Source organism: Macadamia integrifolia, chromosome 9 (genome assembly GCF_013358625.1).
Source record: "Macadamia integrifolia cultivar HAES 741 chromosome 9, SCU_Mint_v3, whole genome shotgun sequence".
Lineage (NCBI taxonomy): Eukaryota > Viridiplantae > Streptophyta > Magnoliopsida > Proteales > Proteaceae > Macadamia > Macadamia integrifolia.
In genome coordinates, this window is record NC_056565.1 from 2,459,601 (window position 1) to 2,471,467 (window position 11,867).

General features: G+C 37.4%; 2 protein-coding genes across 2 annotated transcripts in view; one reads left to right on the forward strand and one right to left on the reverse strand.

Moving 5' to 3' along the window:
- Window positions 1-524: 524 nt before the first annotated feature.
- Window positions 525-8,996, forward strand: LOC122089217 (vacuolar-sorting receptor 1-like). Its single transcript, XM_042658773.1, has 12 exons — window positions 525-1,194; window positions 1,755-2,447; window positions 3,095-3,183; window positions 3,304-3,373; window positions 3,463-3,546; window positions 4,269-4,345; window positions 4,782-4,863; window positions 6,735-6,817; window positions 6,922-6,988; window positions 7,922-8,050; window positions 8,363-8,469; window positions 8,580-8,996. Exons 1-12 carry the CDS (start codon window positions 903-905, stop codon window positions 8,676-8,678), a joined length of 1,872 nt encoding a protein of 623 aa, XP_042514707.1. The 5' UTR covers window positions 525-902; the 3' UTR covers window positions 8,679-8,996.
- Window positions 8,997-10,420: 1,424 nt separating this feature from the next.
- LOC122089354 (protein FATTY ACID EXPORT 3, chloroplastic) overlaps window positions 10,421-11,867 on the reverse strand; it is an 11,392-nt gene continuing 9,945 nt past the window's right edge. The window contains exons 6-7 of the mRNA XM_042659012.1: window positions 11,585-11,682; window positions 10,421-10,679 (exon numbers count right to left, since the gene is read on the reverse strand). Coding sequence (XP_042514946.1) covers window positions 11,595-11,682 — 88 coding nt within the window. The 3' untranslated portion in view covers window positions 10,421-10,679; window positions 11,585-11,594. The remainder of the gene's footprint in view (window positions 10,680-11,584; window positions 11,683-11,867) is intronic.

Sequence of the window (11,867 nt, forward strand, 5' to 3'; positions counted from 1 at the left end):
AATTTGAGGGTTATTAAATCTTACAAATGGTCAACCTAGAGCCTATCCAATGGTCGGAATCACTAAATCATGTTTTAAATAGCAATATTAGCCATGCTTGTCTAGAAAACTCTATACACCTGTTCAATCAAAAATACTTTTCCCATTCAAAAACATACAATCCCAGAGGATACGTTTGGTAACACGCAGAAGAATAACTTCATTAACAAACACTCCTCTTATCCCCAAGGCAGAAGCGGCACGACTCTCTAGATCATTCATAAACAAGTGGAAACTAAATTAAAAGCATGTGGTTTACATGTGGTGGCTGAATTACACGTGGGCTACCACTGGTAGGCCCCAAAGTGGATTTTGATTGGCTAATTCTCAGTAATACATCTATCATTGTTGTACTCCATCATGATACCAATCTGACGGATGCCTTGACATATAGACATCAACACCATCTGTGGGGCCGTATGAGATGATAATTTCGCGATAAATTGAGCAGTATTTAACTACTTTCGTTATTAATGGCGGTTTGTAAGATTTTCCTCTCTAGTTCCGGAAAGAGTTAGTTCTCTTTATAGACTTGAATAGTTGATTTTGTTGTGGAGAAATACCCAATCTCTTGACAATTTACGATTTCCAATTTCAATTCCTTAGCAGATAAGTAATATAAATGTAATAGGGTAAGCATTTGGAAATAAAAGCATCTTTTTTTTTTTTTGAGGAAATTTGTTTCAAGTTTCGTATTCCAATTCAGCTGAAGATCCAGAAAATTTGAGTTAAATCAGAGTTTCAGCAATTGGGCACTTGTAATTATTGATATTGGATTTATCTGAGTTCTTCCAATTTTAACGATTTATCGAGGGGAAGGGAAGGCAGTGGTGTTTCTTTGGGTTGTCTCGATTGGTAGGAAGATGAGGGAAAAGCTAGGGTTTTCCATCTGGGTTTTGTTTCTATTGGGTTCTTGTTTTGGTAAATTTGTAGTGGAGAAGAACAGCTTACGGGTGACTTCGCCGGATTCGTTGAAAGGTGTCTATGAATGCGCGATTGGAAACTTTGGGGTTCCGCAGTACGGTGGAACCATGGTCGGGACTGTGGTTCATCCGAAAGCGAATCAAAAAGCATGCAAGAGCTTCGACGAGGTTGATTTGTCTTTCAAATCGAAGCCAGGAGGCCTTCCAATCTTCCTTCTCGCTGATAGAGGAGGTAACCTTTGTTAATTTGATGTTTAGGACTGTACTTTTGTGCTCTGTTTAGTTTTAACGGATGCTTTTGATCAAATAGTTTCTCTTTTTATGCCAAAGCAATTAAAACCTGCTGTGGTTGATCTCTCTGTTTTTGTGTTTCATTTTTTAGTGATTTTAAATATGGTTCTCCGATTGTTCATTAGTTCCCTACTTATTTCAGCTAATGATTGGTCTATTGAATCTTAAGATTAGATACAGGTGCTGGTAGCCTGGCTATTATTGCGTTTTTAACTTCATTTTACGTATAGGGTTGCTTGTAAGTTGCTTTAAATTTCATTTCTTTATTTGGTATCCGGGCTCTAGATGTTTTACTCTAGTTAAATGCCCTTAAACTCTCTGGATCATGGTAAGGAAATCTATTTTCTGGTTGTCAAATTCGATTATCTGGGTCCTTTGGATTGGTTGTAGTTTGGATTGCCGAGCTTTATGGTAGATGTTGTTCCTAGTGATTGTCATGCATGGCTTTTCAAAACCCTCTTGCAGCCTATCTTCTTACTGGTAAGGTCGCAATGTTCGCAGATTGTTACTTCACGTTGAAAGCATGGAATGCACAGAAGGCTGGGGCAGCTGCTATTCTTGTCACAGATGACAAGATAGAACCTTTGATCACCATGGACACCCCAGAAGAGGAGGATTCGAGAGCTGATTATCTGCAGAACATCAACATTCCCTCTGCACTTATAAGCAAGACACTTGGGGACAGCATCAAGAAAGCTATATCATCTGGGGAAATGATTAACATAAACTTGGATTGGAGGGAGGCACTGCCTCACCCAGATGACCGGGTTGAATATGAATTCTGGACAAATAGCAACGATGAATGTGGGCCTAAGTGTGACAGCCAAATTGAGTTTGTCAAGAACTTCAAAGGAGCAGCTCAGATTCTTGAGAAGGGAGGTTACACTCAGTTTACTCCACACTACATCACTTGGTATTGCCCAGATGCTTTTAGTTTGAGCAAGCAGTGCAAGTCTCAGTGCATCAACCATGGGAGGTACTGTGCGCCAGATCCTGAACAAGACTTCAGTAGAGGCTACGATGGAAAGGACGTTGTCGTTCAGAATTTGCGGCAGGTTTGTGTGTTTAAGGTTGCAAATGAAAGCGGCAAACCATGGCTTTGGTGGGATTATGTTACTGACTTTTCAATCCGGTGCCCAATGAAAGAGAAGAAGTATACCAAGGAGTGTGCAGAAAAAGTCATCAAGTCTCTTGGTAACTTTTAAACTTTATTCATACTTATTAAAGGAAAAAAAATTAGAAAAAGAAAAAGGAGAATGTGCATCTGTGCCAATTGAATGTTCTTATAAGTGGTATCCCTTGGATACTCTTTCTTGACCTTGTGCAGAAAGAACCATGATAAAATTCTCATTAATCTGGGGTGTCTTGTTTTGTGACTTATTTCTAGCTTTTTGAGCTGATTTGGACTGTCCAGTCTGTCCTTCCCCACTCCCATGCCCAAATGTTGAATGTCAGGATATCTGGGTGTATGATTTTCAGGATATAACATTGCCAGTGTCTGAATTGCCTTGGGTTATTTCCATGTGTAGTATGCATGTACATTATGGTTTGGAATGATTTTCTGGCATTTACTCTCCGTGTGTGACATTTCTCACAGCTCTGTCTGGTTTTTCCAAAGGAACTTTATAGTACTACATGAGTTTTCCTTTCGCTTTGCCAAGTCAAAACTGGAAATTGGGAAATCATGTTTTCTGGTTTAACTTAGTTTCTGATACTTTATGTCGTAATTTACTTGGTAATTTGTGGGTTGGAAGCACTTGTGTATGAATATTTGAAGTTGCATAAGATGAATCCTTATGTGGGTTACTTCTTATGGTGGATGACTATATGTTTTTTAACAGGTCTTGATCTCAACAAGATAGACAAATGTATTGGAGACCCTGAAGCAGATGAGGAGAATCCAGTGCTTAAAGCTGAACAGGATGCACAAGTTAGTTTCTGAACTATTTCATGTGCAGTTGTAATCCTATATTATTTACGTTATTTGATATTCATTTCTTTTTCATGTGAATCATCCCAAATCCTGACTCGCAGTTTATTCTGATTTTAGATTGGCACAGGCTCCCGAGGAGATGTGACTATATTGCCGACTCTTGTGATCAACAGCAGACAATATAGAGGTCTGAAATATTTTCTTTTAAGGTGGTCGCTTGAATATCTCAATTTCAGCTAATCATTAGCTTTAATATATTTCATTTGTCTGGTGTAGGGAAGTTGGACAAAGGAGCAGTTCTTAAAGCCATCTGTGCTGGTTTCCAGGAGACCACTGAACCAGCTGTTTGTTTAAGTGATGGTCAGATGTTCTGTCATCACTGTTTCCTTGCTTATTTATCAGGAATTTGGATTTGAATTCACGCTAACTCTGTCATGCCCAGTTTTGATACTCTACAACTTGCAATTTTCTTTAAATTCATCCATCTCATCCATTGTTTGGCCACCTATTGCTTAGGCATATTTTTGGAATCAGCTAAGTCAGATATTCAGGTCTAATGGTTGGTTTGATTACCAATATATGTTCAAATAGCAAGTCCACTTTGGTGTATTAAAATTTTTTTACTGACCTTTGAATCTTTAAATTTGTCTTGAGGTTTAATGTCCATACTCTAGAATATCAGGGTAGGTTTAGCTGGGGAATATTGGCCTTGGTTCCATTATACTCAGTACTCACTCCATCCCATTTTGATATTCCTGTCTTTGTTTCCTCTCCGAACCATATGGTTTATGCAGTTTAGAAATTTAGTAATGGAAAATTCACTACATTACCATTGTCATTTATGACCACATTTCAGAATTTAAAACATAAGTGGGAAATGCAGTGACTTTAATGAAGAGACAATGTTGGAAAGGAGCCTGGTCTTCAATGCTTTTAAAACCGACCTTGAAATTTGGGATTTTTTTAAATAAGAGTCATTGTAGATGGAAGGGAGTATATGTTCTTTTTTGTGCTAAGGTTGCTTGATATAGACTCTTCAGTGAGTTCCTCTTTCTTATGTTTATTTGGTTGGATATCTGCAGGAATAGAAACAAATGAATGCTTGGAAAATAATGGTGGATGCTGGCAGGATAAGGCTGCAAACATTACTGCATGCAAGGTACTTTCATCATATCGACCTATTTATCCTTATGATAATGTATCATTAAATTCATTAAAAAAGGGGAGGAAAATCTTCTACTTAAAGCTTGTCCATTCTTCATGCACATCCATACAAATGAACTGGTGAAAATTTTGAGTGTTTTTTTAGGGCAATTGACCTTGAATTGTTTAAAGTTGGAGGTGTGTCTGAAAAGAGTTCCCTTAACTCCTCTCTTTTTTTCTTTTCTTTTTTTTTCTTTTTCTTTTTCTTTTTCTTTTTCTTTTTTTTCTTTTTTTTTTTTTTTTTTTTTTTTTTTTTTTTTTTTTTTTTTTTTTTTTTTTTATGAGCTTTTGGTGATGATCAATATCTGCCAAAGTTTCTGATGAGTTTCTGGTTGGCTTGGGCCCGTGAATCTCCTCATTTTCCAGTTCTCTGATTTTATGTTTGAATTCAGGATACTTTTCGGGGAAGAATATGTGAATGCCCTGTTGTGCAAGGCGTAAAGTTTGTTGGCAATGGTTATACCCATTGTGAAGGTAAACATTAGATCATAGAATATATATTCCATATCTCCACATAATGCTTATGATTTTTGGAACATTAGATCAGTGAAACTTTGCATTCACTTATTAACCTCTTCCTTTACATTTTTGGGATAGAAGTTTGACTAAGGAGATGGGTATGATGTACCTCATCACATGGACGTACCCATGTTCTCAAGAATTTGATGCCAGGCTATGACACCAACCATGCTGTCAATTAGATTTCCCTTATCCCTTCCATTTGCTAGTGAAATACCTTCCATGTCCAGACATTTTTCTCCTCTTTCCTCCATAAACCCCAGCCTCCTGCCACATTCAACCTTAAGATTTCCTGAGCAACCCTAATACCTTAACCATCAGATAACTGCCGTGATTGTCCTATAACCAGAGCTAATAAGTTTGTGGATAGTGAAGATACAGTGCAGGAAACATATGGGCATATATGTGTTTCTGTAAAAAAGACACATAAAACAACTTGACATAATTTAGCTGTTAAATATATCAACTTATTGAGTAAATGAAAAATATGGAAAAATACTGAATAATTCCAAACAACGAGGCAATATTACACATATCTTCAGCCAGACCACAAAAATAGATAATTTCCGTTTCTTTGGAATACGGAAAACCCCAGCAAAACTATACAAATGGGTAAAAACAGGAACAGACCTATCTTATCTTTGAATTCCTTACAAACTAGAGGCCCATAAAATGACTTACCCCTTAGCCTTGGCTGCTTTACCATAATAAGTTGGCTCTATCTGAGTGTTGGAAACACTTGATTCTTTTTTTATTTGTAGAATTCTTGAATTTTTCTTTTCTTTTCTTTTTTTTTTATTTGTAGAAACCCTTGCATTTCTTTCCTTCCTGATTAACCATAAGTGAACCTAAAAGGGGAAAAATATATATATATATATATATACTAGTAAAAATTACACGTGCAAATGCATGTGTGGCCATATGTTGAGGGTGAAAGGATTTGAAAGAGAGAGAGAGAGAGAGAGAGGTGTCCAGCTCAAAATAAATATATAATAAATGTTATCCTCAATTCATCTATCAATAATGCATTTTTTATCTCACATTTCTGAATCATGCGCACAATGAGTGAAAGATGAACTAATTCCTGCTCCTGAGGATAGATTATACAAGCCCTTGGGATGGAATGGACTTATCAAGTGGTCAATGGTCAAAATTTGATCTAGAGATACTGTACTTCAAATAAAAACTGAATTTTTTGAAGGAACCCCTGTTACCTTCAAAGCAATTCCAGAATGCATTGCTCTAGAAAACAAGTTATGTGGCTCTATGAAAGAATTTGCCTGAAGCTTCAAGGTTCCACTTGCGCAGAACCTCAGTCCAGCTGTAGATAGGAAATTGACTTTGGACAGCTGCCCCAGAGTTGCCTCCCAAATCACTACCAGTAAGACCTTGTCTAAATTAATCTGCCTGTCTCAATTCTCTGAATCGCAAGTAATCAGAAACAATGGCTTCAGCCGGATTGGGCAGCTTAGGGGAAGTGACTGTAAGTGGTTTTTCAGAGGATTAATTCTAATTAAGCCCTCAATCTCTTAATTAAATCTGACCCTAAACAATTCCTTCACACCCAATTATTTCCTTCTTGGTTTCAGTCTAGCAACTTTGAATGTATGATTACTATAAAGCAAAATTGCTCCTTTTGTGCTAAAAAAATTCTGAAGTAGATAATGGAAAAATGCAGACATGCTTTCCAAGAAATGGGATCGAAATCTTGTTTACTATTTTATCAGATAATAATTGAATTTAGAACATAAATCCTATTATAGCTGCTTTGATGCTGATTTCCGAATCTTGTATTGGCATCTTCTAATTTATTCATGATTCTACAGCTTCAGGAGCTTTACGCTGTGGAATCAACAATGGTGGATGCTGGAAGAACACACGAGATGGCAAGACTTACTCTGCCTGCATAGTAAGTGGTGGCAAACATTCCCTCCTTGCCCCTCTCAAATTATTGTCCAGTTGTCATGGATTGTGTCTGGTTTGTGACTTGTGTTTTTCCAATGGATCATGCAGGAAGACCGTTCAAAGGGTTGCAAGTGTCCACCTGGATTCAAGGGTGATGGAGTTAATACATGTGAAGGTACTTTATTACTGCCCTTACATTTTTCTCTATTAACTTCAAGAAAATAGAAATGGCTATTAGTTTCTATTGATAAACATTTGGCCTGCTGAGAGAAGCCTGGGTTATGGTTTAATAACCAATCAGCATAGATATTGGACCGCAAGCTAATTGAGTCTCATCATCAAATACTCTTATTGGCATGACGCTGATGGAACTATGAGATGGGCCATTTGGGAATCGCATCTCAGTGGTATCATTACACTGATTGTGTGTGTGTTTTCTAGTTATGGGAAACTAATATATCTGCCTAGGTGGATCAAGGATCTTAAAGTGGACTGTAAATGACCATTTACTGTCATCTGGTTTTTTTGTTTCTTACTTTTATCATGGCTCTTTATGTTTTATACTTCCTTTCTTCTCCTCTTCTTTCAACAAAGTTATGGAAGAACATTTTGTTAAATAGAAAGAGGTCAAATATTTTACTATTATTCTATTTTCCTTAGAGAAAAGGATATTGTGCTGACGTTCACTGTCGTGTCATGTGAAGTAATGTTGTTTGTAGTCTTGAAGTCATATGACTTATTCACATACTATAGATATGTGGCTGGGGCCTTCAAAGGTATGCATTTTAATTGATTGTCGAATGTGCTGTAGTGGACACAACTGGACATGGTTGAAAATTTCTTCTTCTTTTTTTAAATAAAATGAAACACCGTCATAAGTTATTAAAGAGTTAATAGTTCAAACACGCACCTTAAGGTTGGAATTTCAGTTTTGGGGTTATGATTCATCCAATGAATATCCCCATGACACAATTCAGGGATGGTAATACAATTCTGACATTGTAGTTCTTCTCGGCCCCAAACAGAGTTGAATTGTGTTAAACAGTGTGATACATTCGGTATGTCTTATTGCTTAGTGTACATTTCTGAATTTTTGGCTGTGTTTCAGATGTCGATGAGTGCAAGGAAAAGCTTGCCTGCCAATGCCCCGAGTGCAAATGCAAGAACACATATGGCAGTTATGAGTGCAGCTGCAGTGGCAATGCATTGTATATGCGAGAACATGATACATGTATAAGTGAGTATCTCAAAGCTTTTTTCTTTTCTTTCTTGACCAGGGTACCCCAATTAGAAATTTGTGGAATGCAGAACTGGTGATCAAATTTGGTTTCAGGTGGCCTGTGTCGGTGCTTGTGGACTGGAGTCTACTAGTATCTGACTTAGTTGTATTAATCATGTATTTGTACAATATGGGAGCCATGGGTTACTTGTATGCAATTCCTAGTGATTGATCATGTTATGCTTTTTATTTTTTTCTCTCATTTATGGAGGGGTTTCCTGCTCTATTCCATTCTGGACAGTAGCTTATTTATCCTTTGGAAAGATGCAGGTAAAGAGGGTAAGGCATCAAGCAGCTGGAATGTTTTCTGGGTCATCTTCCTTGGTTTGGCTGCTGCTGGTGTTGGAGGGTATGCTGTGTACAAGTACAGAATCCGGGTATGCCATTAGTTATTTAGTGTTTCTTTGATTCTTTCTCCTTATTCACTGCCTGCAACGTGTTCATATTTGCAAGTATTTTATCATGTGTTTTCTGATATCTTGTTCAGAGGTATATGGATTCAGAGATCCGCGCTATCATGGCTCAATACATGCCATTGGATAATCAGGGAGAGACCCCTAACCATGTTCCCCATGCGGACATCTGAATTGGGCACAGCGCTGATTCCTGAAAAGAGGCAGATGAGAAGAAGGAAAACATCTAATTACAAGTCAAATGTCTGGCACCATTGCCATTTTCTAATGTTTTCTGTATGTCCTCCACTATTGCAAAGATCAAAATGGGGTTTTATCACTGTCTGTGCTCATGTACATTTGTATGGTGGTTGGATAACAAATTTACTGTAGGTGTCTACTTGGCTATCCACAGCTTCCCTTTGTGTATTAATTATTGACAGGGATATCCCACTATACTTGAGAGCTCTCATGGCTAAAAAAATTAGATGACTTCCCACTCTTTCCTTTTCTGCCCTTTGTTTTTATTTTCACTGTTCTTAGTGGATGTAAATCATGTATATGCTTTCCTGGTACAGCATGAGCATTGCTATTACGAATTAGGGTTCATGCTAATATGATTTACACACCGGAACTTGAATATCTTTACTAAACTGTTCGGGGAAGCTGTTTAATCTGGTAATGACCATTGTCCTCGCATCCAATATGATTTGGTTATTGTAACTCCAGATGATGTTTACCTCCAGAAATCGAATGAAGCTGCCCACTCTTGGATGAACGATCAGGGGTTGATATACTTTTGCTGAAGATGATCATGGTTACTTCGTCGCTGCGGAACAGTTTACTATTTCTGCAAGATCTGCAGTGGAGATCGGAATCGAAGCAATTCAATTTGGCTTTCTGTATGCTCTGAAAGTTCACTTTGAGTGGCGTTTAGATGTGGAGATTGCAAAGGGGTTTAAAAATCCAGAGTTTGTTAGATGGCAAGAAATTTATATTTCGGTTGGATTCATGGGGGATGATGCGAGTTAGGATTGGTGGTAATCTCGCGATACTGCAAGATGGGGATTAGTAATGAAAATAAAGTCATGTCGAGGAGGTGGGATTTGAAACTTGAGATGGTTAGTCTTCTAAAACGATTACATTCACAAATGGTCACACAAAGATGGATTTGACCAGATCAACCTTTCTGGCTTAAAATGGCGGTCCATTAATCCTATCTTTTTAGGGGTGCGTAATCAGGGTTATTTTTTTTAAAATGCGTTTAGGATCAGATAGAATCTTGGCTTTAATCAGTCTGAAAAATCCTTTCGAGGTTGAATGGTCATACAATTATGGTGTTCTTATTTAAGAATCAGTTGTGTCGAACTATCAAAATCGATGTCTGTCAATTCCAATATGAACCTTTTTTCTACACACAATATGATTTTTTTTCTTTTGCTGCTAACATGTATTCAGGCCTTTAGCTTGATAAGTTCCGTTAATCCATATTGACTCCAAAATTGCATGGATTAAGTTATATAGTAAGGTTAACTAAATGCAGTGAAAGAGCACTAAACACCCCCCCAAAGGAGGTAAGAGGAGTTGAACTTAAAACCACACCGTTGAAATATTTTTTTATAAAAAAAAAAGAAAAAAAAAGGTAGAACTAAGAAAACTATAATTTCTAGAGCATTTGTTAAATAAGGTTGGGTTAGAAATCCAATTTCTTGCCACTCGCAAATGTGTACGGTGTACCATTGCAGGCTCGTGATCTACTCCCTAGTAGCCCCTCGGATTTGAAGAGAGAATTTTGAATTTCCCAACTCTCTTAGGTCAATGATTTAGACCTGAATTCATTCGAAGATCTCTTTTGAAGAATAGAGTTTGAACGAGTTTGTCGAAAAGACGAGAAAGCAATTTTCTGGCACATTACTTTCAGATTTGAACACTGAGGTTGACAAAGAATAACGAAAGCCAAAAGATCATATTCAGCACCTCTCCCTAGTAAGATGATAGCATCCTCCTTATTGTAATGCTTGATTGGTTATTCATTTCCTGGGAGGTCTCCTTTTTTGTTCTACCAACACAATTACAAGTCGTAAGTAAACAAAACCAGATTCTTCACCAATGCTCATACATCTATATCTTCAGCTAACTGCACAGCACACTTCCAAAGCCATTGCAGTACAGTACAGTATAGAACTTTCTTCCACCTGGATACATAGAGAAAGGTAAGACTTCTTAGCATCTAAAAAACTATCGAGATAGTTATCTAGATAGTACAGTTGATCAAGAACAGGAGAGGAATGGTCCAGCATCCCAGTCCTATAATCATGTAACACAAGGTCGATTAGGATCTTAACTATTCAAGTTATTGACATTATCGTGTAACAGAATCCCTGTTTCTTTTCTTCTTTTTTTTTTTCATACTTTGTGAATCCCGCTGAATTGCTAAGTAGATCCATATTACCCAGTCAAACCAGGTTTCTGGAACAGAATCACCTCCACACACACACACAAAGCAACAAGTGCACAACACATAAGGTTGAACGAGGCCAACTTCCTCATGTTCCTACATCCTGAATCCCTGATGTTAGTATCACTCATCCCTTTGTAAGCTCACAACACCACCACCAACAACAACAACAAACTCAGCCTTATCCCAACTTAATGGGATCGGCTATAAGGATCCATGCAAAACAAAGCGGGGAAAACTGAGGTCCAAACAGAATAGGACAAATGCAATGAAAAATAGAAAAAATGATAAAAGAGAGATGAAAGTAAGAGAAAAGAGGCACAGCCCAGCAAGTCGGGAGAAACTCAGCTATGTGGGGTTGGCTTCATGGATCCTTACCCTCCCATAGGTTCTATCCAAGGTCATACTTGGGACAAGACCCAGACTATGCATGCCATTTAAGGAAAAGCCAAGAAAATAGAAAAAGAGAGAGATGGCTGGCCAAAAATAATGAAATACCACACAACAATATTCAAAAAGTAAGCAGTAAATCATTCTTGTCACCCCAGCGCCAATGATATGATTATATACAGATATGAAGTCAGTTAAAATTATTTCCAGTCAGAGAGAATGGACAGACAACAAGAGGAATATGCAACTAACCTTCCAGAAACTAATTCTCTTGTCCATGATCCATGTTTGGCCCTTTCTGACTACCGTTTAATATAATCCTATAGCAAAAAAAGGCCACCATTGCGCCACTGCATAGATTAAACCATTTGTCAGAAAATGAAGAGCAAACCATAACTAAAAATTTATAGAAATCCAAGTATCGATTTATGGAAGCAGAAAATGACAGAAACAGAGAACAATCATTAGTCCTGCAGATGTAGATAACCTAATTAATATACTTTTCATTGAAACTTCTTTCTTTTTTTTTTTTTTT